The sequence below is a fragment of the Pyrus communis genome, chromosome 4, assembly GCF_041283825.1.
Source record: "Pyrus communis isolate YQ-2024b chromosome 4, ASM4128382v1, whole genome shotgun sequence".
Lineage (NCBI taxonomy): Eukaryota > Viridiplantae > Streptophyta > Magnoliopsida > Rosales > Rosaceae > Pyrus > Pyrus communis.
The window spans coordinates 12,334,600-12,362,299 of record NC_142568.1 but is presented as its reverse complement, the minus strand read 5'-3'; the positions used below and the strand labels follow the sequence as shown (position 1 = coordinate 12,362,299).

Genomic DNA, 27,700 nt, shown 5'->3' with positions numbered 1-27,700 from the left:
TATATGAAAAGGGCATCGAACATAAATGGTGAAGAAGTGTTCCCGAACTTTCTTGCCAGCAACAAAGTTCTTTTGTTAAACACACAATATACATGTTAGTGCAACTATTTGAAAGAAATTATTAAAAAAAGCTTAAAAAAATAACTAAAACCTTAATAAATTCTTATTAAAATATTGTGTACATACCACAAATTTTGGGTCCGTAAAATGTTTGCAGAGCCACTCCCAGTTCTCCGGCCGGTCCACCAACTCGGTTGGGCAACCCTCTAGGCGAGCAATCTCTGGATCATCCCATAGCTTAAAATGTGCGTGAAGATCAGTCTTCGAATGATTGTACCAGGTTGCTAAGGTCTCCTCTAAGTAGGCGATGGCCTCGGGGGATATGTCCTGAAGATCATAATTGACCTACAAATATGAAAAACAATAAAATAATAGTAAGAAATTTAATAATATTAAGATACTATACTTTGGTTTATAATATTTGTAAACAAAATTAAAAATTTGATAAAGGCTAAAAATTAATATACTAACCGAAAACTTGTCTTACACAAGTTTATTCGTCTCCTTGGGAATTTTTGCCCAAGACCCACTACACATGACAACACCACCGAATAACATAACCACTGCTAGTAACGACGCTGCCATGCTGTTGTGAGGTAACCACTCCACAATGTCGCGAGTCATATGCAATCTTGATCAAGGTGGCGGACAGACGTATGTTTTGTGCCGACTTCAGCATTCGATTGGGCCCCCTTGGTGTTTTTTTTAGCTGCCCAAAAAAACTTAAATGGTGAAAACCCTAAGCTTAAATTTCTAAAGAAAATTCGGCAAAACCTCCCCTAATAGTATATCATTTCCCAAAACATTAAAACAGTTAAATAACAGTAATTCACAACCTGCAACACATTTTCATAATCCAACAAATTTTCACAATCATAAAAATAATAGTTTTAAAATGAAAAAAAAAAAAAATACAACGTAGTGAGAATTAGAAAAAACTACCTGGCTGGGAGCCCCCACCCTCGACTCTGGGTGTTGAGGAAGTGTGATTAGAAAGCTCTGGATCGCGGCTGAGCCAGTGAGGTCACCATGCTCTGAGCGGTTGAACTGACATTGATGACGTCGATGATGTGGGCACCTGGGACGTCGTAGGAGTAGCCTCAGTAAGGGGTTTAGGCTCCCCAATCAATGGAGCACTCGTGCCTGGAGCAGTAGATGCTGATAATGCGGGAGGGGCATTGGTCACATTCCGACGACGAGTGATCAACTGCGACATCTATAGACTTTTTGAACCATAAAAATATAACATTAGAAACTAATCATTTCTTACATTTGAAACTAATCAATTAGCAGCGAAATATATCCTTTCTTGCATTTGTTCACATATATATAAAGCAATAATGCAATGGTAGAAACAATGCTAATTAAAGATGTCAACTATACTTTAAACCAATGGGATCAGATGTTTCGTTTATGTGTATCTTGATTATTTTGGTCGCAATCGTGATGCGTTCTCTATGTGCAATGAAGCTCTATTTTATATTTTTATTATTAAAGTAAGTGCAGCAAACAAAGTGGCCATACAACAGGGTACGCAAGTTAACATGATGAAAATCAATTTAATCGATCATATTTTTATTTGTCATAAAATACATGTAAGAAAACAATTCTAAGTAGATATATACTTGATGTTTATCCAAAAGCTATCTTCAAACACTTTGACAATATTCTTAGAGCAGTTATTAAATTCTATACCTAATTATCATGGCCTATCTCACATGGACAAATCAATCATCAAACATAGACAGTCCTTATGCACCTCATTATACAGCACGGGAAGCATGACAATGACAGCCCTACTGAGACCCCTTAATTCATCCTCAAAATATATAATTTTTCTATTAACTTTATATTTACTTTAATAATAATCAATTTGATTTCTTTATGATTTATTGCATTGAAAAAAGACAAATTTGACACTACGAGGTATCGAACTATTTCAACCAAAAACTAACATTAAAAAATTTTCAAATTTCATGAGACTTTGTTCTAGATTTAGGTATTCATTGAGGATATCATGACAACATGTGTAAGAAGCTTGAAGGTCTCAACCAACTTTGATTATAATATCAAATTATGCCAAGAAAGTGCTAATACTAGAATTTACCATGCTATAAGCTTAGACTGTGGCTAGATAGCCTAGTTCTCTGACCAAAATTAGTTCACTCTAAGACCCTGGGACTCCAATTAAATGGAGCTTGACTAGACACATTGTCGAAAGAGAAAAACCAAAACCAGAAGGTTTTCTGGATGGAAGGTCATCCAACATAGTTAGTCGACTTCTTCATTAGCCAGCAGTTGGCTAAAGATCCTTACAATTTAAATATCCCATGCGATTGCCAATCATACTTCAGATTGAAGATAAGACAACAAAACAAATATCCACTAAGTTTCTTCAATCCACTAGTGTTACCTTGTGTTTTCCAGACTCCACATATTTGAGAAATGGAATTTTATTAAAGAGCTAAAATTGAGATGAAAAACCTAGTGAACCAAAGGTCCACCCACTATATGATAGAACCCTAGAATCAAATCCAAAAATACACCTCTAACATTGCAATACAACTCTAAAAACTATCCTACAACAACTCCCCAATCTAATAAAATTACAGAAAATGCAAAATCTCTAAAGGGTTGGAGAAAGCAAGAAACCATAGTACACAAACTAGAAGGAAGTTAAGCTCATGTCATTACCCAAGAAAGATAGGAAAAAACAATGCAGACAATTCATTCACTACCTCACTGAGAATCCATGACATCAATGCAGGCATCCAATGCAACAAGAAGAACCCAAGTGCATAGCATAATTAGCAGTTAACCACCATAAAAAAATGTGACTGCCCATAAATCTTTCCTCAACTATTACAAAACTTTAAGTTTTGAATCCATTTTGCCTCTCAATTTCGACCAAATGAAGGTTCATACACGGGACTTAAAGTTCTTTTGTGTGTTATAACTAAATGAGTTTTGATAAATTATATGGTGAGATCTATGACTAGTTGCAGAGGGTGAAGAATCCACCAATACCATTGAAGGACTTTGCCAGTATTGAATCCTAACCCTAAAATTCAATTTAACACAAAAACCCCCAATTTCTAATTTAATTTTCCAAATTGAATCTAATTACAATACCAAAATCTTCAAATTAAGGCATTAAAACCTGATTCTGACCTTAGAAAGAAGAAAAATTAAGAATTAAGAAAAGATAAATACCATAATCCATTCATAATTTTATTTAGTTTCAGAATTACCAGATGAACACCAACCTTAACATATGACATGTATTTAGCACCATCGCTACTGTAGATATTGTGCTTGTGTAGATTGTCTCCTTTTTTTGGATCTTGCTCCTGCATTTAGTGCTCCATTTGGTGTAACCCACAAATTTCTACCTTTGTCCTGTAGGAAGCCTTTCTCACGAATCCTGACACAATAAAAACTTATAGATCTCATGCACGTCTAAAGTAGATTGATATATACAAGACAAAAACTTTAGGCAAATTCTACAGAGCAATCATCAATCCAAAGAAACACAAACTTATATAGGTGTTATAGTTTAATTCAGTTTACATCATGTTTAAGAGCAAGGGAGGGATTGCATTCGAAAAAACAGAAAGAATTGATATAAATTCAGACCTGATCTGGTAGACAAGGCCAACATGGCCTCGGAAAGCTGCAACAAATTAAGAGCAAGGGAGGGATTGCATGATGAAGAGAGATGAAATATTTGTATGATGAATTTAAGAGCAAGAGAGGGATTGGAGATGGTTTTGAAGAGAGATGGGGAGGGAGGTAGCTGCTGCAACTGGGTTTGTAGTTTTTGCCTCCCAAACTGATTAAGTAATGTGGAAAAAGTCTTTGACTTTGCGCAACGAAGACTGACGTTGTGCAAAACAGTTTTGCGTGAGGAAGGTGCACCTCCATCTTGCAAAGCTGTTTTGCGCAACGAATGAACACCTTTGTCGCTCAAAGTTGAGAATAAAAGTGGTTAAAGTCTTTGTTTGGCACCAAAAACTAGCACGACGCATATATCGCTGTAAACACGAAAAATTCCTGCAACAAGAAACAAGAATACCGTGTACAAAATATATTTTGTATTAATGATTTTGGGGTTACAATCTCTTTGTAATTTGATCCTCTGATTCTATCTTCGTAGGGTGTAGGTTTGTGGATGAGTTGTTGATCCAAAGGGCCGTCGGGGCTTGGTCTAAGGATGAACAGTTGATGAACGGATCTTCAAGGGGCGTTGGGCTTGATCTTGAAGAATGGGTGTATGGGTTTGTTGAGGTTGTTGATCCAAAGGGCCGTTGGGGCTTGATCTTAGGATGAACGGATGATGAACACTTTCTTCAAGGGGCCGTCGGGGCTTGATCTTGAGTCAGTTGGAGTTCTTCAAGGGCCGTTGGGGCTTGGCCTTGAAGGAGGATTTTACGAAGAATGAAGAGTGTTTTCTTGATCCTTCGGGATTTGCTTGAGAGCTTTAGAGTTTCGAGGCTTCAAGGTTTTGGTGTGATGTACATTCCCTTCTTTCTTTCTTTCTTCCTTTCTTTCTCCCCCTTGAAATGAATGCCTTGGCTTCCTATTTATAGAATTCCAAAACTTGATTTTTGGATTTAAATAATCAGATGAAATAAATCATTTCTGCCAGGTATTGACACGTGTCCTATTTGATGACCTTTCCAATTTATTTCGATTTTTTGTTGAGTCACACGCTACATGTAAAATTTATGTGACACGTGAGCGTTGAAATTTTAATTATTGGTCAACATTCATTTCACCGAAATTTTGATGTCTACAAATGCCCCCACTTCAAGGCGCGTCGTAGACATGTGCTTGTCACGTGTAGAAGATGCGTTTTGAAGTCCCTTAATGTAGATGTCAACCCAAGGGCCGTCGAGGCTTGATCTTGAGTTCGACTGGAAATTTCTTCAAGGGCCATCGAGGCTTGATCTTGAGTTCGACTGGAAGATTTTCTGGTTTCCTCCAATCGTTGATTTTCCACAAGCTTAATCTTGAACTGGGCTGGAGATTTCTTCAAGGGCCATCGAGGCTTGATCTTGAGTTCGACTGGAAGATTTTCTGGTTTCCTCCAATCGTTGATTTTCCTTTGTGCTACTCTTGAACTGGGCAGCAGGATTCTTTTGGTCTCCCCCGAAGGTCTGAGCTTACTCCTTTTATCTGTTTCTTTGTTCAATCTCTCCAATTCGTATTGAAGAGGGTTAGAGGATAGCTCAGCATATGCAGTTGTTGCTTGTCTCCACATGCCTCAATGTATCATTTTCACTTGCCTTACTTGCTCCCCTTTGCAGAAGTGGTCCCTTATCTGGAAGTGTATCAACCGTTGAAGATGACTACTCGAGAGCAACGCTAGGTAAGCAACCAGGGAATAGATTCCAGGCAGTCGGTTCCAGATCGGAAGACTGACTCCAAGTGCCGGCTGATTGCTTCTTTCACTTTGCCATGCGAGTAAGAACAAGGACAAAGGAAAAGACAGGGAAAAAGCATGATATGAGGTACCTTTGCTTTCAAAGAAGCAGCGAATGAATCAGCACATATATTTGTTGTGCTTGTCTCCACATGCTTCGATGTATCATTTTCACTTGCCTTACTTGCTCCCTTTGCAGAAGTGGTATTTCCTTATGCAGGTTTGGCATCTTCTCTTGTAGTATTTGTCTTCTGATGCAGGAGTTGAATGCAAACCTTGCATTTGAATGGACCATCACTTCTTGGTGGCAGCGCAAGTTTGAGTGGAGGTTCCGACATATTGCTTTCTCTGTCCTTGTCCTGGCAGGTGAGAACAAGGGCAAAGGAAAAGACAGGGAAAAAGCATGATATGAGATACCTTTGCTTTCGCCCTTGATGATATGGGATACTTTTGCTTTTGAAGAAGCGGCGAATGAATCGGCACATATATTTGTTGTGCTTGTCTCCACATGCTTCGATCTACCATCTCCTCCTGGCTCATCTGTACTCCAGATATCTGGTATCTTCTTTGGGGAAGAAGAAAAAATTGAGTATTTCGAGAGGCTTTGCTGGGAGTGCACCCTCAGAGGTGAGAAAGAGTTGGGCATTTTCTTCAGGTCTGTCTTGCCATAAAAGATGAAGGTCGACATATATAGGGATTTCCCAACAGCAAGTGGTGGTACTGTTCTTTTACCCTTGTCGACAAACGTCTCTTCAATTTTTGAGCGAGCGTCTCTTCGGTTTCTGAGCGAGCGCCTCTTCGAAAAAGTAGTCACGGGTGCGGCTCTATCACCGCGCTTGTTGGCAAAGGCGCGTAGTTGGGATGATAACCTTCACGTGTTTTCAACTTTGTCAGAGATCTTTTGACAAAGTTGAACGCGTTAACTGAAAAGCCGCGAAAGCGTCGCCGAACTTCACGCAGGAAAATCCGGTTTTTTGAATCGGTGGTCGTGTCGCCTTGGCTTTTTATAGAGGTATCGATCACCTCCAACATGCACACTTTGAAGATTGCCCGTTTGTGAAAATTGTCTTCGGCCCTTTCTGATTTTACTCCATCCACCTTTCTCTTTGAACACTTTTGAAAAATGGCAAACCCATCGAACCTTAGCTTAGAATTGAGTCTCAGCAGTGATACGGGCGCGCCGCGTCAAGGTAACGTATGGCGCCCTTCTTTCTTATCTTCTAACGGTCCTTTTACAGGTGAAGACTCCGTGATGCAGGACGCCACAATAGCTACAATAGTAGCTAGGAACCTCCTCACTCCAAAAGATAGTAGGCTGCTGTCAGGACGGTCCGATGAGTTGGCCGTTCAAGAGTCCCTGGCTCTCAGTGTTCAGTGTGCGGGCTCTGTGTCCAACATGGGCCAACGCCTACTTGCTCGCTCCCGTCAGGTTGAATCGTTGATGGCAGAGGTGGAAAATCTTAAGCAGGAGATCAAACAGCTTAAGCACGAGAATAGAAGTTTGCACGTGCTTGCCAACAACTATTCGACGGGCATGAAGAGGAAGCTTGATGAGCTGCAAGAATCTGAAGGTCGGATTCAAAGTGACCGTCAAAGGCTTGCTGCTTATCTCCAGAGGCACCTTTTTCTTGGGTCATCCAGCGTTCCACCAAGTATTGTGGCCTCGAATGATCTAGCTCCGATGCCTTCCGCTCCGAGAGTTTTGCCAAATAATGGGGCTTCACGTGAACATCCTTTGTGAAAGCTCCATCTTTTTTTTTTTTATTTTTTTTATTTTTTTACGCAGTTGTAATTTCTTAGAGATTAATGGACATGCTTTATTTTATTCAGTGTATTGTGTTAAATACAAATAAAACACATACATCACTAAGATTTTTTTTTTTTTTTTTTTTTCTCCTTCGGTGGCGCTGATCCACCAAAGATTTTTTTTTTTTTTGGAAAGTGGCCAACTTGGCTATGCTTTCAGCTAGACAACAACTTGCAAATGCTTTTGGCTATAAAAAATGATTTTTTTTTTTTTTTTTGGAAAGTGGCCAACTTGGCTATGCTTTCAGCTAGACAACAACTTGCAAATGCTTTTGGCTATAAAAAATTATAAAGGAAGAAAAGGAGAAACATCTTTCCTTGTTTTGGGGAGGAAAAACAGGAAAATGTTTTTGTTTTTTTTCTTCAACATCCGTTGGTTTAAATAGCCTTTGAAGCAAAGGGAAAAGTGAAGATAGCTCATTTCGGTTTTGGAGAAAATAGAGAAGAAGAGAGAGCTCAATACTCTGCTGAGAAAAAGAAAGAAGCTGCAAATAGAGAAGGGAAGCTGCTGCTTCATTTGGTTAGTAATCATCTACCAAAGTAGTTGTTGTTTGTAATAGCTTTGAGCTATATGTATAGAGAAGAAATTATTCATTATATTTCTTCCTCTATTTGTTTCTTTGGTGTGTGAGAGCTTTTGGGTGTATTGGGTTATTTGGGCTGTGAGATTGCCAACACTTTGTAAACTCCCATTTGGTTGATAGTGGATTATTGGGTGAGCTCCTACTGCTCCGAGGACGTACTCCAGTTACACTGACTGTGGAGGAACCTCGTTAAAATCTTTGTGTCTTTTATATTTTGTTCTTTTATATTTTGTTCTTGCATTTTTTTGTTTTTTTTTTTATTATTATTTTTTTGTTTTTTTTTGTTTTTATTAATTTTTTTATATGGTGATCTGCAAGGCTGAGGCTGCCAAACCGACGAAGAACCCAGGAACGCGTAAATTGGTGGTGTAGAAAGAGTGGTGTTGTGCAAAGATTGCAAAGGGATTTTGCTGTGTAATGCCTTTTGGTCACAGTCTTCCCTTGGTAGTGACGTTGCCGTGCCTCTTGCCGCTGCTTGGAGCTTGTTGCAGTGTGTCACTTTGACCGTGTGGGGTTATGCAAAAGACTGCAGCGAGTTTATGCTGTGTAGTGCCTTTTGATCATAATTTTCCTCGGTGGTGACGTTGTTGTGCCTCTTGCTGCTGCTTGCTGCACCGTCATCGCTGCACTGTTCGCTGCACACCATTGCACTGTCTGTTGTCCTGCTGTTCAAGTTTTGTGGCTGTTTTTTTTTTTTTTTTTTTTTTTTTTTTGCGGTCATGGTATTTTTCAAATGTTTTAAGAGCAACACCATTACCATTCTCGCGAAGGAAAATGATTCGCAAGATAGGGGAACAACGCTGAAGATTTACGCCCCACTGACTGGCCTTAAGGCGCTTGCTCTTCCTACAAAAGACAACTCCATGCATATTAAGTCGTGGTCTTCTGAAGTATCTTGGAAGGTGGCAAACTTTGTTCGATCAAATACGGAGAGGGAGGCGTGCACACCGGGGATTCTTATCTTGAACCCTTCGCACCATGCTCGTGACAGTCATCCGGCTTCGTTTAAGCTTCTCGGAGATCACATCCGCAGCGGAGCTATGGCTTGGAATGATGCATTGTCGACTACCGGAGAAGCTGTTTTTGATGAGTCTTATTGGGAGTGGCTTGAAGATGTCTTGGGCCGATCTAAACATGTGCTTACTAGCATGGGCCTTTACCATGCCGTGTACGCGTCTTTGTTTAGTTATGATCTCCGGCTTGGAAAGACCTTGAGCGGACTTTCTTGTTGAATGCCTTGGCTAACCGTGCTTGGTAGCATTCCAAGTGTTGTTGAGCTTCGAGCCTTCTCTCATCCAGCGCTTCCAACTCCTGAAGGCGCAACTTTGCATTTTCTTCATCAGTCAAGCCTTCTTGTATAGCCATCCTTAATGAGGGGATTTGACTTTCAAGCGGTAGAACAGCTTCTACGCCATATACAAGAGAATAAGGTGTAGCTTGGGTAGGAGTCCTATGTGTAGTCCTATATGCCCAAAGTGCTTCACTTATTCTTTCATGCTAGTCTCTCTTTGTTCGGCCGATTACCTTTTTCAGGAGGTTGCACAGCGTCTTGTTGAATGCTTCCGCAAGGCCGTTGGCCGGAGCATGATACATGGAAGACTTGTGCTGCTTGAACTTGTATTTGTCGCAAAGCTTGTCCACGAGTCGGTTGGAGAACTACTTTCCGTTGTCAGTGATAATGTAGCGAGGCACCCCATATCGATGGATGATATGCTCCTTGATGAAACGAACAACAGTTTCCTTTTTTACTTCCCTTAAAGGTATGGCTTCAGCCCACTTGGAGAAGTAATCTGTTACAGCTAGGATGTAAGCTTCCCCTGCAGATGACTTTGGCGTAATTGGTCCTACAACGTCCAATCCCCATGCGTCGAACGGCCATGAAGCAACTGTAGGGTGTAATGGTTCAGGCGGTTGATGTATGAAGTTGGCGTGGAATTGGCAGGCTTGGCACCTTTTGGCGTGTTCCAGGCAGTCCTTCACCATGCTCGGCCAGTAGTAACCCATTCTTTTAAGCTGGAAATGTAGCTTTGGTCCAGATTGATGTGCCCCACACACACCTGAATGTGCTTCTTCCATGGCTTGATTAACTTCTTCCTCACCTAGGCATCTCAGGAGCAGTCCTTCAAAAGAGCGTCGGTAGAGTGTTCCTTTGTAGTAAAGGAAGCGAGGTGCTCGTCGACGTATTTCGGAACGGTGTCTAAGATCATCTGGAAGCTTTCCGTGCTCTAAGTAGTCGATCAGCGGCTGTCTCCACTCTTCAGCATCGACTGGAAGTACTGAGATGACATTTGTATCATCTAGTGACATTTCATTAACGAGCGGAATCACCCATCTTTGGCAAACTGGCACGTCTGCAACTTCATCTTTTCCTAGTGTCATACTCGAGGCTAGATTGGCGAGAGCGTCCGCCATTTGATTTTGCTTTCTTGGCACATGTTCTAGTGTCACAGCTTCGAACTTTTGTAGCAGTTGGGTTGCTAGCCGGAAGTATGGGACGAGATCATCCTTCCTCACCTCATACTCAGTTAAGAGTTGATTGATTATGAGCTTGGAATCGCCATATACCTCAAGAGCTGTGATTTCCATGTTGATCGCCATTTGGAGCCCGATGATCAATGCTTGGTACTCAGCAACATTGTTGGAGCATAGCTCATTCAGTTGGAAGGAGTAAGGTAGTATGTGCCTTTGTGGTGACATGAATACTACTCCTGCCCCCGCTCCGTCTGCTCGTGCGAATCCGTCGAAGAACATCGTCCATGTCGGGAAGATGTCGATGTAAAACACCTCCTCGTCAGGCAAGTCGTCTGAGATTTTCCAATCAGCCGGGATTGGATGATCGGCAAGGAAGTCTGCTAGCGCTTGTCCCTTGACAGCTTTAGCTGGGACGTAGATGATCTCATATTGATTAAGAAGCAAAGCCCATTTAGCGAGTCGCCCTGTCAAGACTGGCTTAGTCATAACGTATTTGACAGGGTCGGCTTTAGCAACCAAATGGATGGTGTAAGCATGCATGTAATGTCTGAGTTTCTGAATGGCAAACACCAAAGCGAGGCACATCTTTTCTATTGGGGAATAGTTCAACTCAGCGCCGGTGAGAGTTCGACTGAGGTAGTAAAGTGCTCCTTCTTTTTGGGATTCATTCTCTTGCGCCAAGAGTGCTCCGATTGAACTTTCCTGAGCAGCAATATACAATATGAGTGGTTTCCCGGGCACAGGTGCCCCCAGGACAGGTGGACTTGACAAATATTTCTTTATGCTTTCAAAAGCATTATGACATGCTTTGTCCCATACGAATGGAACATCTTTCTTCATAAGGCGACTAAACGGTTGACAACGCCCTGCGAGGTTGGAGATGAAGCGTCTGATGAAGGCTAGCCGTCCTTGTAGACTTTTCAGCTCGTGCAGGTTTCTTGGCTCGGGCATGCTTTGAATGACCTTGATCTTTGATTGGTCTACTTCAATACCACGGTGCTTGACGATGAAGCCGAGGAATTTTCCAGAAGTGACGCCAAACGCACACTTTAACGGGTTCATCTTGAGGTTGTATTTTCGCAGCCTTTCGAACACTATTCGCAGATCCTTCAAGTGTTCTGATCTTTTCTTCGTCTTAACCACCACATCATCTACGTAACATTCTACGTTTTTGTGTAGCATGTCATTGAAGATTTTCTGCATTGCGCGTTGATACGTAGCTCCAGCGTTCTTTAGACCAAAGGGCATTACCTTGTAGCAGTAGATACCTTTTGGAGTACGAAAGGCTGTTAGTTCCTCGTCTTCGAGGGCCATGCGAATTTGATTGTACCCAGAAGAGCCATCCATGAATGATAATGCCTCATGGCCAGTGGTTGCATCCACCATGATTTCAATGATTGGCAAGGGGAAGTCATCCTTTGGGCAAGCATCGTTGAGGTCCCGGAAGTCTACGCAAACACGTATTTGTCCTGATTTTTTAAGGACAATGACGATGTTGGAGATCCACTTGGGGTATTGCACTTCTCGAATAAAGCCTGCTTCGATTAGCTTGTCGATCTCGACCTCGATTTGTGGGATAAGCTCAGATCGATAGCGTCTTTGAGTTTGCTTTATCGGCCGTGTTCCAGGCCTGACCGCAAGATGATGAACAGCGATGATAGGGTCCAGGCCGGGCATTTCTTTGTAGGTCCAGGCAAAGACGTCTTTGTACTCTAACAACAACTGATAATACTCCTCTATCTCATATGTACTTAATAATGAACTTACGAAGATAGGTTTTGGTTCCTTGCTTGTACCTAAGTTGAGTTCCTTGAGATCATCGATCGTGGCTTGCCCTCCGTCTTCGAGCTGTGGTGGTGCAGCAGTGACATCTTCCTCGGGGATTTCGTCTTCTTTACCTTCTTGAACCGTGACGTGGAAAACATCTTGGATCTCCTCTTCGGTGCTGTCTTCTCGAGCTTGTCGGCATAAGGATTGTCTGGTGTTCTGGGAAAGGCGTTCCTCGCAATCTTCATAGGAAGGAGCCTTGACCGAGTAATTGAAGAAGTCTTCTGGGAAGAGGTCGCACATTGTGATGGGGATGGACGATCTTTGTGTCGAAATTTCATTATCTCCAACACTTTCACATTGTTCTGGAGGTTGACAGGAGTTGTTTTGCCCTCTTTTCGACTGATAAACTTGTGGACAAGATGGTTGCTGCTTGTCCAATTTCTTCGAAGCGATCTTCGGAATGCATTCCTCACAATTTTCATAACAAGGAGCCTTGATCGAGGAATTGAAGACGTCTTCGAGGAAGAAAAGATCCCGCATGAACGATCTTTGTGTTGTAATTTCATCATCCTCAACATTTTCATGTAGCTTTGAAGGTTGACGGTAGCTGCTTTGCCCCCTTTCCGATTGGTGAACTTGTGGACAAGACATATGTTTCTCGTGCAGTTTCTTCGGAGTGACATGAATCCATCCTTCATCTTCACTTGACTTTACTGACATGGTTTTGGAGCATGCCCCCAGCGGTTGAGGTGAAGACTTTGAGTCGAAAGAGCCAGAAGTGACATCTTTCTTAGGGATTTCATCTTCAGTGCCGTTCTCTTGGGTTTGTTGGCATGAAGATTTGCCAGTGTGGACGATGATGCGCCTCCTTACCTTTAGTGGTCCTTTTGTATCAACCTCTAGGATTGCTTGGCGCTTCATCCTTGAAGGAATCAAGCTTCGAACGTCGTCCTTTTCTCCTAACCCATTGAGCTTTTCTTCCTTTGGTGTTGTCTTCCTCTTTCCAAAGGGCTTCCCATTATCTTCAAATCTTTCTGAAGCTGATCGTCGCAGAGGAGAGATAACTGTGTTGCTTTGTTTCTTAGGCTTTAAGAACCTTTCAAAAACAGAGCTTTGGGATGTCGGCGCGTTAAGCCTCTTGAAGACAGAGGTTCGGTCTTGACCACCAATGCGATTAAGCACTGAAGTTCTGGAGCTTGACTGGCTCATCCTATCGAAGACCGACGTCCAAGGGGAAGGTTTAGGCTCTTCTTGGTCTTGTTCAATGCTCATGCTGACATATTGAGTGCTAGTGTTTTTCGCTTGGCTTGAAATCATCACAGGTGCATTTGGTGTGAAACCAAGTCCGGCTTTGTTGTTGTCAACTCCGTAACCATGCTCCTTCAACTTCTTTTGAGTTTTGGTGAGGTTACGTTCTTCGTCATTGACAGTGTTTGAAACCTTCTTTCCAGCCACCGCAGAAGAAGCGAAGTCGTACCCGGCCTTTGACATGAGTTTGTAGGCGTTAGGGTCGAAACCTTCCTCGGTCCTCTTGGTTGGAAGAAAGCTTGATTCCACCTTCTTTGGTAGAGCTTTTATGAAGCCTTGTGGTAGTCTTGCGGCCTTAGCACCCCCTAGCTGTGTTAGAGGCAAAACTGCATTCGTCTTGAGCAACTTCACGTTATCCGTGTGCCACTGTGTGTCGGCTTTTCTAGTTTCGAATGGAGATTGACCATTCTTTCTTCTTGACATCGGGATATACCGGAATATGGGTGCGTTCGGTCCTTCTGACGGCATCCTACTCCCTTTGGTTGTTGCAGGTTTAGCAAACTCGTCATCATCTTTGCTTAAAGATGGCACGGCCTGCTCTTTTTGCTTTTTAGGCATGGCTTGCCACTCCTGCTTTTTAGGTGCTGCTCTGCCCGTGGATTTGATCTCTTCCGGAAGGGCTTCGGGTACCGTCTCTTCATCCATGTAGAACTTGGCATCTGCAAAGTGTGATTCGGCTTCGGTGAATGGCTTGGTATCACCTTGGATCACCTTCACTCCTTCTCGGTAAAATTTTAGGCATTGGTGAAGGGTGGACGGCACTACCCCATTTGCGTGGATCCAAGGTCTTCCTAAGAGCAAGCTGTAGGAAGTTCTTGCATCAATCACGTGGAATATCGTGCTTGATTTGAGCTCACCCATGGTCATCTCTACTCGGATCATGCCCATCGCCCTTTGTCCTCCTTGGTTAAAACCCTGGATCAGCAGACGGCTCAGGGATAGTTCATTCACCTTGATGCCGATTATGGTCATTGTTGATTTTGGCATGATGTTTATGGCCGACCCACCATCCACAAGCATGCGGTTAACTTTGTATTCCCTTATGTACCCGGAGACGAAGAGAGGACGGTTGTGAGGCTTGGATCCTAACAGTAGGTCTTCGTCAGTGAAGTTAATTACGTCATGGGTGGCACAACATGTGGCACATTCATGTGGCTGAAGCTTCGAGCCTTCGTCGTTACTTTCTTGCACTTCGTGGTCGTCGGGACCTGCCAAGACTGCTGCTAGTGCTCTTCGCATCTTTTTTGGCAATGGTAACGCTTCCTCGATGCTAAAGTGTGTTGGCAGACCTTCTCCAGGTGTAAGGGTCTTTTCTACCTCAGTGGCGATAGCTTTGCCTTTTGAGGGCTTTTCTATTTCTACTTCAACCATGTGACAGGCCACAGTAGTGCACTGTTGGAAAAAGTCATTCGGGAAGTATTCATGCAAGGAAACGGGAATGCGTGGCTCCTGCTCCGTAGGTTCCCCAGCATATGTTGTCTTATCATGCTTTATGTTTCTTTTAGGCTTCGCATGGTTGCGGCCGTGGTGATTTCTTCTTTGTTCCACCTTTGGTTGTACGACTCGTGGTCTTGGTTTCCTTGTCTTTTTGTAGGTTACCAACATCCATCCTTCTTCATCATCAGCATGTGCATCTTGGTCGCTTCTCTCCAGTGATGGTTGTGTAGAAGGTGCCGTGCAACTTGAGCATTCACGGGAATGGCCAGGTGTCGTTTGGAGAGGCACAGGATTAAACGATCCAAACACAATTGTAGTGGTATGCGTTGCGGCCGTGTCCTCAAGGTCGAGCTCAATTTGCCCTTGTTGTGCTAGCTTCATGATGAGTTCTTTGAGAACGAAGCACTTGCCAACAGGATGGCTCACAATACGATGGTACTTGCAGTACCTAGGATCGTTTGTGCGATTCATTTCTTCAGGACGCTTGCATTCGGGTAGCTCAATCACCTTTTTTTCCAGCAAGTCATCTAACATGGCAGCCATGTCAGAGTCAGGAAAAGGGTACGTTTTCTGTTCCAACTCTCTCAAGGTGCTCTTGTATCTATCTTGGGTGCGAGAAGGCTCACTTGTCTTTATCTCCTTCGCTTTCTTCTTGGAGGAGATCTTGATGGGCGCTGAGGAGGTCTTGATGGGCGCTGAGGGGGTCTTGATGGGCGCTGAGGAGGTCTTGACGGGGGTAGTGTTGACGGTGAAAGCTTCCTTAGCGGGCTTCTTCCCGGTCTTGTCTACATTTGGGGCGAATACTTTATCCTTATTGAAGTTAGCAATCGGCTCCTTTTTCCCGTGATTAGCGATACTCAGCTCCATGTCGTGGGAACGAGTTGCTAGCTCTTCGAATGTTCTTGGTTTTATGCCTTGGAGGATGTAATGTAACCCCCAGTGCATGCCTTGAACGCACATCTCAATGGCAGAGGTTTCAGAAAGCCGATCTTTGCAATCCAGACTTAAGGAGCGCCATCTATTTATGTAGTCAACGACAGGTTCATCTCTCCACTGTTTCGTACTCGTCAGCTCTAGCAAGCTTACAGTACGACGAGTGCTGTAGAAACGGTTGAGGAATTCCCTTTCTAGCTGGTCCCAACTGTTGATAGACTCAGGTTCGAGGTCAGTGTACCAGTCAAAAGCGTTACTTTTCAGTGAACGCACGAACTGTTTGACGAGGTAGTCTCCTTCTGTCCCAGCATTGTTGCAAGTTTCAATGAAATGGGCGACATGTTGCTTCGGGTTGCCTTTTCCATCGAACTGCATGAATTTTGGGGGCTGATAACCCCTTGGCATCTTCAAAGCATCAATCTTCTTGGAGTAAGGCTTTGAGTACAGTGCGGAGTCATGCGAGCTTCCTTCGTACTGTGTCTTGACAGTGCTTGCGATCATCTCCTGTAGCTGCTGGATAGAGAGAGATCCCATGAATGCCGTTGCTTGGTCTAGCTTCGGCTTCTCTTCAACTTTCTCCACTGGTGGCTCCTCTTCTTCGTCGTCTTCTTTCTTTAATAGGCCAATATTTGGGTCGACTTTCACGTCGGGCAGCGCATCTAGTTGGTTGACAAGTGCGGCAATCTGCAAGTCCTTCTCTTCCACAGTCCGTGTGAGCTTTGCGATTGCTTCATTCATCTGAGCTAGCTGCTCCTCGATTGAAGTTGCTCCATTGTTCATGACTTGCATGGTTGTACTGCCGCTCGAATCAGCGTCGGAGAGTAGGGACTCTGAGTATTTCCTCGGGCTTTCCCCCTTTAATGCCCTTAGCGAGGCTAAGGTGATCACAGGCTCGTACCTCAAGTGCTCTTGTTCCTTTGACAGAGTTAATGCAGGGGCGGAAGCCGCAGCAAAAAGAGCTCTTGCCTTACTTCGGGTTATGATGCCCGAAATATCACCACTTGCGGCGATGATGTTCTTGTTCTTTGCTTTGATTGCAGAAACAGCTTGATCCTTTCTTGATGCCATTTGCGTTTTTCGATGATTTGAGGATAGAGATGAGAGGTAGAGAGGTCCCACCGGGCGTGCCAAGTTTGTAAACACGAAAAATTCCTGCAACAAGAAACAAGAATACCGTGTACAAAATATATTTTGTAATAATGATTTTGGGGTTACAATCTCTTTGTAATTTGATCCTCTGATTCTATCTTCGTAGGGTGTAGGTTTGTGGATGAGTTGTTGATCCAAAGGGCCGTCGGGGCTTGGTCTAAGGATGAACAGTTGATGAACGGATCTTCAAGGGGCGTTGGGCTTGATCTTGAAGAATGGGTGTATGGGTTTGTTGAGGTTGTTGATCCAAAGGGCCGTTGGGGCTTGATCATAGGATGAACGGATGATGAACACTTTCTTCAAGGGGCCGTCGGGGCTTGATCTTGAGTCAGTTGGAGTTCTTCAAGGGCCGTTGGGGCTTGGCCTTGAAGGAGGATTTTACGAAGAATGAAGAGTGTTTTCTTGATCCTTCGGGATTTGCTTGAGAGCTTTAGAGTTTCGAGGCTTCAAGGTTTTGGTGTGATGTACATTCCCTTCTTTCTTTCTTTCTTCCTTTCTTTCTCCCCCTTGAAATGAATGCCTTGGCTTCCTATTTATAGAATTCCAAAACTTGATTTTTGGATTTAAATAATCAGATGAAATAAATCATTTCTGCCAGGTATTGACACGTGTCCTATTTGATGACCTTTCCAATTTATTTCGATTTTTTGTTGAGTCACACGCTACATGTAAAATTTATGTGACACGTGAGTGTTGAAATTTTAATTATTGGTCAACATTCATTTCACCGAAATTTTGATGTCTACAATCGCGTTGTGCAAAACTGTTTTGTTGTATGGTGAAACAAGACATTGTGCGACGCGGCCTGTGCATCATGCAAACTTTTGGCATTAAACCAAGACATTTACAGCTTTTTTCTCAACATTGCACGACGAAGCTGTGCATTTGTCACCCGAAGCTGTTTTGCGTGACGTTTTGTTGTCACCGTTGCGCAAACATACTTTGCGTGACGCAATTATTTCCATCGCGCAAGTATGTTTTTGTACTAGTGTTCGTCGCCTTTCCCACTTACCCTACTGCTTATCTCTCTTTTCTTTTCCCTCCTACTTGCCCTCTCTCTCTCTCTCTACCAAATGGCCATGGTTACTGCCTCTTCTCACTTCTCTCTGAATCTGTCTTCTCCTCTTCTGCAACTGCCACGTCGGAAAGTAGTAGGAGTAGGAGAACTCTCCTTTCACCTTTTGTGATCAAGAACAGCAGGTTCAGTTTAGACATTGTTGAAAATGACGTGGCTGATCGGTAAGAAGTGGGGAAGGCCAATGGCAATGAGACCCTTTTGTACTGCTTCAGTCCTTTGCCTCTGTTGCTTCTGGCTGCTTTTCCTGGAGGTACCTTTTTTTTTAACTCCACCATTTTTCAGTATTCTTGACTTGATGTTTATTTATGTGACAATGCAATCCTACATCGGAAACTTGACAGAATAAAATACAACACATTTGGAAAGGCTTCAAGTTGAGCATTTTGTGTGGATGCATGCTTTAGTAATTGAGATTGCTAATTGAGAGTTCCACTTTCAATAGGAATTTTTTAATCTTCATTTTTAAAATTTTGGCAATATTTCTGATTTTCTATAAGTTTTTCTCAGTTGATTTATAGTCTACTAAGTTTTTTTTATCCTTTAACACCATTACAGTTCATCTGACTTGCTGCATTTGTTCTTGCATTGCTCTCTGTTTCTAAAGCATAAATAGTCCTTTCAACACAGAAGCTGAGAAGCTAGATGTCTATCACATTCAAAAACTTGTCATATTACTGATATTATACTCATCTGAAAATTTGGATTATAGCCGGCATTGTGGCATCTTTGTTTGAGCCCTTCGTTGAACTTGTCAAGTCGTTTGGTCTTCCTGGCTGGCTCGTGCATTGGGGTCACCTGGGCAACATGGTATGCCGCTTTATACCCCTATGTAAAAGAATGTACTTCCCTTAATCATGTCATGCTGGCCATAAAGGGTATTCATCTAAAGTTGCTTGATATAATTATCTATGGTTTCTTGTATTTTGTAGGCTGTTGTGCTTTTCGCTATGGGCGGCTATGGAACATATCTAGGTTACTGGATACGCTTTTCAGATGATGTGGTATGAACCCAACTGCAGCATATGTTTCGATAAAAGAATGTTATGGGAATTTTCTGAATATGCACATAAGCGACACACCCAAATACTCGAGGAGGGAGAGTATGAGTCGACACTACTGAAGCATGTTGAGTGAGGACTTGAAGAGGTGTCTGAAAGTTCAGAACCCGAGAGGGCATACGGTTAATCACATAGACCGCATAAGTAATAGCTTCAGGCCAAAACATCTTAGGGACCGAGGCGCCAAGCAGAAGAGCACGTGTGGTTTCTAAGATGTGGCGATTTTTCCGTTCCGCAACCCCATTTTGTTGCGGGGTATAAGGACAAGTCGTTTCATGGAGAATGCCATGATCACGAAGAAACTCGGACAACTCACAAGCAATGTACTCACCACCATTGTCAGACCGTAGTACTTTAATCACAGATGAATATTGAGTCTGGATCATCTGAGAGAAAGACCGAAAGACGAGACCAACATCACTCTTATTTTTCAACACATATAACCATGTCATACGAGTGCAATCATCAACAAATGTAACAAACCATTTAATTCCCGAAGGAAGAACAACTGGAGATGGCCCCCAAACATCAGAGTGCACAAGTTCAAACGGCACAGACCTTTTATTCATACTAGAAGGAAACGAAGCACGATGGCTTTTAGCACGAATACATACTTCACAATGTAAGTCTGATTCATTTATTCTACTAAATAAAGTAGGCAACATAAGCCGAAAATATCCAAACGATGCATGCCCTAACCGACGATGCAATAACCATACTTCTTGCAAACTACTAGTATGTGATGCTCGAACCGCATTAGCCCTGCCTGAAACGACGTCATCAACATAGTACAACCCCTTTCTCTTAGTGCCACGCCCAATTATTTCCTTGGTCTGAATATCCTGAAGTAGACAAAAGGACGGATACATTAGAACAACACAATCCAATTGTTCAGTGACTTGTGGTATTGATAATAAGTGATGGGACAATGATGGAACAAATAAGCAATGATGTAAAGGGAGAGATGGGGAAAGTTGCACAGTGCCAGCGCCACACACGGGGACAAGAGTCCCATTAGCAGTCGCGATGCTTTTCCTGTGAGACATTGTCATATATTGAAACAAAGTTTTATCGTACGTCATATGATCGGTTGCACCAGAATCAAGAATCCAACCTGTATGTTGATCACTTTCGGAGGCTAAGAGAACACGCCCCACAATACCTGTATTGGAGGATGAATCACCAGGAGTAGCACGAGTTAAGAAAGTTTGACTAGGATCCCCAGAGCTAGCCCCGGCCTCTGGAGCAGTTGGTGTAGCCGCTGCAAGAGAGGCACGGCCTCCATTGGATCCGACTGTGCCACGGTCCTTTGCCCGCAATTTCTTCTTAAGTTCTGGAAACCAATCAGGTACACCATGCTTGGTAAAGCATGTATCTTCAGTATGGCGAGTTTGACCACAGAAAGTGCACTTAAAATCATCTTTGTTTTCTCGGGTAAAGGGACGAGAATTGAAAGAATGATTAGAAGAATTGTTAGGACGGGAAGTTGCAGGTGGCCGAGAGACCATGGCCATGGACGGTCCCCCTTGGTTGTTATTCCCACCCATCATGGTGGCATGTCGTTGTGCTTCACGCCTAACAACTGAAAAAACTTCCTCGGCAGATGGTAACGGTTGAGTACATAGAATATCGCTACGTACTTTATCAAAAATATCATCCAAGCCCGCCAAAAAAGCATACACACGATCAATCTGAATTTCTTCTCGAAGTGTCTTAAGATCAGCAACACATGCCATCTTAATTGGTCTCCGTTGATCTAGCTTCTGCCAAACGGACTTGAGGTCAGCATAATACACACCAAACGGCCTGCCCTCTTGACGAAGCCTGAACGACTTAACCTTCAATTCATAAATTTGAGAAATATCTGAACCATCATAATAAGTCCGAGCCACCTCCTCCCAGACTTCTTTAGCAGTACGCAGGTGAATAAAAAATCCCATGATAGCAGGTTCCATGGAATTAATCAACCACCCTTTTACTATGGCATTCCCGGTCTCCCACGTCTCATACTCAGCACTGTCCTCAGCAGGTTCCTTGGTACTTCCTGTCACGAAGCCTTTTCGACCACGTCCAGCAAAACGCATCTCCAATACCTTGGACCAAAGAGGGTAATTGGATCCATTCAACTTCACAGTGTTTGGCACCGCAGATGCATCGTTCTAAATAACAACGGGACTCAATACCTGATTGTTAAGTGGTTTACGGGAACCACCCTCCAACTTCAAGATTAAATCACCTTCAGCCATCTCGACTTACACACGGAAAGGGCACCAACAATTTGATGATATGACTCACGGCAGCAACCAACCAAACAGGTGCTGCAATTCTTCCAGTCACGACAGCAGAGATGCTGCGATACGTCCACTACGTCAGACAAACACAGCAGCGGTAGTTTCTAGGGTTACAAGGCTCCGATGCCAAAAAGAATGTTATGGGAATTTTCATATATTATTTGATACTTCTTCAGAACTAAATACATATACAATCCGTAGCCTACAAGGAAACAAATAAAAACAGGATATATACAACGGAAAAAAAGGGAATGTAAATAGGGTAAATACTAGGAGTCCTTTATTAGGAAGGAAGGGTTTTGTATATATCCTGTTTTTATTTGTTTCCTTGTAGGCTACGGATTGTATATGTATTTAGTTCTGAAGAAGTATCAAATAATATATGAAAATTCCCATAACATTCTTTTTCGATAAACCAACTATGCCATAAATTTTCTGGTGTATAGTAATATGTTCTGGCTTCTGATCATTTCTGGAGGAGAAGGCCAATGCCAAAGACTTGCACCCTAAGCTTCTAGCAGGGATGTTTTTCTTCTTTACTCTTGGAGCAGCTGGAGGGGTAACATCTCTTCTTACTTCAGATAAACCCATTTTTGAAAGGTAAACTTCTAGATATTGTGTTTCACTGAATTTCTTTTTCTATAAATTTTCGTACCAGTTATTTGGAAAGCGTAGACGAATACAACAAAAGGTTCACTTTTTATGCTTTGTACCGAGGCTGAATTTAATCTGTATCTATGTTTGCAGCCCTTATGCTGTTACAGGGCTCATTGGTCTTAATCTCGTGACCATACAAACAATTTTGCCTGCTTTGTTTGAGGTAATATTTATTCTAAAACTACTTGGCTCCTTGCACGTAAGGAGCCATTTCCCTAGGTAGACAAATCATAGTTTAATATGTGTGCAAAACCTTTTCATTTTATGGTTTTAATGTGTTACATTCACATATGTGTCAGAATCCTTACATCTACTTTTTTATCGGTTTATTCTATTATTTATTGTGCAACTCGATGTTTTCTTATTCCTTTTCTATTTTTGCAGGGTAAATCTGAATTGAAAACCGTTCACGAAGTATTCGGTATTGGGACCATGACATTGTTTGTTGTCCTTGCTGCTCTTGGACTTCAACTTGGCCTAAGCTACTAATAAGACCTTGTCCATGCTTTAGCTAGTTTTCTTGCACATTCCATGATCCATTTTAGCTTCTTATTCATATCGTTTCACACACTCGGTATAAGCTCACATCAGTATCCGGCAATCAGCAAATTCAACTATGTAGCAACACAACAGTTGGGAGCAAGGTTGCACAGACACTCAAAAACCCCTAAGTGTCGGACACTCCGACACGCCTTGAATACGGTCAATGACTTGGACACGGCTTGGACACGGTCAAGATGCGGCAGGGGCCTTTTGTTAAATTTAAAAAACATTTTGGGGCAGTTTTGGAAATTTTGAAACTAAAATCTAAAAGAATCTCTGACCTCAATCTAATATGTTGCTTAATTTTATTTAGGGAAATTTAATATATGTAATATTTATTATATTATAATTTCCATGTCCTAGCCGTATCCGTGTTCTTATTTTTTGAGATTTGCTGTGTCACCATATCGTCGTGTCGCTTATCATCGTATCCGTGTCCGTATCTGTGCAACATAGGCAGGGAGCATCAAAATGCAGCGAAAAGGGCATAATTCGAGGGTCCAGATGGAGAGTTTTTTTTTTTTTTTGGTCATCTTATCATACGACCATGCATGATTGTATACAACACAACTGATACTATGACAGATTTTCTTGTTCAGAGAACACAGAAACAGGAAACAAAATATCCATAATTTCCACCGTTTGCAACTCAATTTGCAAGTTGTTTAGGTTTTTATACAGCTCACAAGACTATGCCACATTACTTACCAGACAAGCAACAGGCTAACGATGGACGGTGAAAATTTTGCCAAACTGAGGCATGTGAGAGCTAGCTGCTTATCATTGGTTAAAGTCCAAAGATTAACCACTAATTATAGCATAATTGTTTGTCTTTTATTTACACTATAGAATATTTTCAATGGTATATAAGCAAGCAAGTTATGATGTAATTAACTTGATTGCCAAACTTTGTTTTCTCAAATTCAATTCTCTAATCTGATGACATGAAACTAACAGTAGGTTATAGTCATTCCGTATATAGCAATGTATCTTCGGCTTTTAGATGTGATTAGGTCTGGCATGAATTGCATAACTTGATTATGATTGATGTACGAGGGACTGGACGCTGACTAATTGTTTGTGTTAATATTTGAATATTGGGCTTAACTGAAGGGAGGCCCAAAGATGCCAAGACAAGATAAATTTTTCCGAAGCCCAGCCACAAAGCCTGGAGCAAATTGAAGCCTTCTCAGCCAAGATATAGGCCATGTGCCTAGGACCGAAGTGACAACTGACAGAGACCAATTTAGTATCAGCCAAAAAGCACTTTCTAGTGGCACTACAAGTAAATATATGATGACTCACTGCCCTTGAGAACCTTCGGCCAAGAACAAAGCCCAGACAGTTGGGCTAGATCACCTATAAAAGGAAGAAGAGAGAACAGAGGCAAAGACACTCAACCAATCAAACAAACAACATACAAACTTTGCTATCAAGCTAGTTCGTACCCAGACAAGCTGAAATCAACCCAGATTCAATCCCTTTACCAACAGTTTCCTTAGAAAAGCCATCTTTTGTCTAGTGTAAAAGCTCTGCTACCTTTCTTAGTGTTGTAGTATCGATTCCCTAGTGTAAACCTTGTTTACCATCCATCCCTTTTTAGTGTACAACCTTTGTGAACTCTAAGAGAAGTGGCTGCAAGAAGTTCAACCTTACCCGACAAGGTGAAATCTTGCCCAAATATCTTTGTTTGTCCTTTAAATTAGTAGATCTGTCATCTGAGTGTTCTTTTTAGCATGTATGCAAGTTATTTCTAGTTATTTTCTACCTAAGAGTCCCATTCACATCCGGACCTGGATAACTCAATAAACTTGTTTTCATTAAGAACAACCTGGAATCAAGCAAATGATTTAATGGGCTTTGGACTCCCTTCATTCAAACATACAAGATCATGAACTAAAAATCCTTGTTTACAAGGCAAGAAAAAGAACTTAAAGGCAGACTTAACCCATTTATGACAATTCTTTGATAACAAGAAGTTTAAGTAACTTGGGGCGTAAGTAATCAACTTAAACTAAATCTGTTCTACTTCAGTTATACTGAGATAACAGTGGCACGCCTAGCACTTCATTAGTTTTGATTGCAAGTCTCAAAGCCTACACCTATGGCCTCACAAAGGCACTTTTCAAAACTAACTTTATATTTTTCTTCTAGCATACTAAGCAGCAAGAAGTCAGCAGATACCAACACATTCACACAAGTGCCAACCTCCCAGGGCAGTTGTGCAAGGGCCGAAATATTTCCTGAACATAGTCTTGGCACACCCATTGGGATTCTTATAAAGTATCTTGTATGCTCAGAATGAGGAAAAAAGGACTTTTAGGTGGAATGTAGAGTACAGACAACCACATCGTCCAATAGGATAAAAAATGATAGATCACCCGGAAGATTTCCCATCCCTATGAAATGCACCTATTTTGGAAAACCCAACCTCATCAGAGAAATCCGGAGGAAAGGTGACCAATGAAGACTTGCAAGTCACCATAGTGCAAGTATTGAAAAGTCTGGAAAAGATTTCTCTAGAGACCCAGGGAGAAGTAAGCAGACTTTGTTCCTTAACAGGAAGTCTACAAAGAAGGCTAGAGTTGAAGTACTCTTCCCCAAGAAATGGTCATCCTAGGGAAATGTTAAGAGAGGCAAGTCCAGAGAGGGAGCCACTAATTCTCCTATTTCATTTGTTGGAGGAAAAGAAGGATATGGGAAAGAAGAAAGAAGAACCTGAGACTAGTTAGTTAGAAGTGGAAAAGATCTTGGAGACAGATCTGCCTGACCCTCTACTATTCCCACTAGATAGTAGAGGCCAGGTTGGGCAAGATAGAAAGAAGTATAGGTTGAATCAACCAACTGGAGAGACTCGTGGGAAAGGTGGATCCACAACCACGGGCAAACATCCTCTTTATAGGCCACCACCGTTGGCTAATAAGGGAGGAGATATCAAGTGGAGACAGCCAGAGCCAAAAAATGAAGCTTTCTCGAGCAACGAAAAAAGCCCGAAGTGGGGACCTCCTTACATCCCACACAACAATGCAGCTAACCAGCAACTTAGAGATGAGTTGGCTGAGCTGAGAAGGATGGTGGTCCAGAATGCCTAACCACAGGCTTGCCCGCTGTTTAAGATCACCTACTAGAAGCCCTATCCCGAGTATATTGATGAGCATAACTCTTTTCCCCTCAACTTCAAGATGCTTGCGTTCCCAACCTTCAGTGGGGAGAACTGTAATGTGTCCTCTAGAGATCACATCTTTAAGTTCCTAACTACAAGTTGAGGTTGTTTGGAAATTCGTTGGTTGGCCTAGCATCTTAGTTGTACTCTCTAATTCATTAGTTGTCCTAGCATCTTAGTGGTACTCTCTGTTACCCTCTAATTCCATTGCCAACTAGGGACAAATGGAGATGGCTTTCCATGAGCTGTTTTATAGGTTGAAGCTCGAGATGGCTATCAACGATCTAGTTAAGGTGAAGCAATATGAGCATGAGTCTTCAAAAAACTTCATGATGAGGTTTAGAAGGACGAGGATGAGATGCTAGTTTCCTATCAACCATGCCCAACTTATATCTATTGCTCAGAAGGCATTAAGATTACCCTTGAGGAAGAAGTTTTATGATGTGCAATTAAATGAACTGCAAGAGTTGGTAATCATAGATTAAGGAACAACAAGTAAACCACTCATCCAAGGTGCCTCATTTCTACAAAAACAAAGCAGCAATTCACCGGTTGGAGTTGGAAGGTTTAGAGCTTGGTGAAAGTGACAACAATGGAGGAGAGAGGATAAAGATATGTGCAGCAGAGATGATCACTCCCTTCAAGCCTTTAATAGTGAAGGGTTTGGTCCAGCCAGTCAACGATCAGAAAATAGTGATGAATGATGGCGGATTTGTTCCTATGTAGCCCCCTAAATACCAGAGTTATTCTTTTAATTTAACCAAAGTTGTAGTGATCTATGAGGAGTTGGTGCGGGCAAGAGTGATTGTGCCCGACAACACCAAAAAGATGCCTAAGCTAGAAGAATTGAGAGGAAAGAATTATTGCAAACTGCACTACATTTTTAACCACTCTATAACCAACTGTGTCTAGTTTAGGGGCTAGATACAAGACCTTATAGTCAAGGGAAAGTTGCTATTGGAGAAATTTCAGGCCAATATGATGATAAATACAGATCCTTTCCTAGAGGCCCTAATAAACATGATTAACTTGAACTGGGCTGAGAAGGGGAAGCCAAAAGCCACATGGGAAGTAAAAAGAGAAAGAAAACAAGCTGTCAAGCCTACAGAAGGAGTTAGAGGCTTGCCCAAGAGACCCAAGACAACCATATTCAAAGGAGCGGTGTTGTGTAGTAAGTGCCAGTGTGAGTGTGAGTTAGAAGTGCCAGCATCAGGAGCTATCATTGATCAAAAGTTGATTAAAAGAAGAGAGAGGGATAAACAGGAGGCCCGCAGAAGTATCATGCTGGCAGCTGAAAAAAAAACCTCCAGCAATGTCTTCCAAAGGTTGGGAGGAGACTCTGAACCAAAGGGCTTGTCCGAGGTATTTAGAAACTATGAAACTTCTGAGGAAGTGGAGGATAAAGAGGCCAAAATACCAAGATGGATGGATGTAAAGCCTCCTCAGCCACGTTATAATGGTAGTGATGTCAAGATAAATGGGAGAACGATGAACTTGGTCCCTCCAATCACTAAGAAAGACTCTGCCCTACTCGGGTGAAAATGATATGTAGTGGGGAGGGACGGAAAACCAGTCAAAGAAATGGGAGCTTCTATGATCAAGAGAGTCTAGAGGTAACACAAAGCCCACATGAAATCATTAAAGACCTCTGCCACATCAAAAGCCTCAGAGAATGTAAAGTTTGAAAATGTACCTCAAGGAGGAAGATAACAACTTCAGTGGAGGAGTAAAAAGGAAATGGAAAGAGCCAATAGCAAAATTGAAGGGGAAAGGGATCATGTGCCTCCAAACCTCCATCCAGGGAAATATAGGATCTTGAGAAGAGCACAAGAAGATGTAAGGATGATGCCAACACCAAGATAGAGCCCAGAACCAATATGTTTTGGAACTATTTCAATAAGAGGATGTAAGGATGATGCCAACACGAAGATGGAGCCCAGAACCAATATGTTTTGGAACTATTTCA

The 27,700-nt window shown here is 42.3% G+C and overlaps 1 protein-coding gene and 1 pseudogene across 1 annotated transcript; one reads left to right on the top strand and one right to left on the bottom strand.

Annotated features, from left to right (window-relative positions):
• Window positions 1-4,074: 4,074 nt before the first annotated feature.
• LOC148697461 (uncharacterized) lies at window positions 4,075-15,876 on the bottom strand. Its single transcript, XM_088691930.1, has 3 exons — window positions 12,930-15,876; window positions 10,747-12,296; window positions 4,075-4,113 (listed from the first exon to the last, which is right to left on the bottom strand). Exons 1-3 carry the CDS (start codon window positions 15,820-15,822, stop codon window positions 4,075-4,077), a joined length of 4,482 nt encoding a protein of 1,493 aa, XP_088548056.1. The 5' UTR covers window positions 15,823-15,876.
• Window positions 15,877-18,017: 2,141 nt separating this feature from the next.
• Window positions 18,018-22,517, top strand: LOC137721970 (uncharacterized; annotated as a pseudogene).
• The last annotated feature ends 5,183 nt before the right edge of the window (window positions 22,518-27,700 follow it).

Bases quoted from the DNA above. Each gene is read 5' to 3' on its own strand.
- LOC148697461 (XM_088691930.1), bottom strand. From the start codon at position 15,822: ATGTGCGTTCAAGGCATGCACTGGGGGTTACATTACATCCTCCAAGGC. The intron at 12,297-12,929 runs GCACTGAAGATG...AAGCTCGAGAAG, and splicing joins CCAACAAACCCAAGAGAACG to ACAGCACCGAAGAGGAGATC. The intron at 4,114-10,746 runs GTCAAGGGACAA...TTCTTGTTGCAG, and splicing joins TCTACGTCCCAGCTAAAGCT to GAATTTTTCGTGTTTACAGC.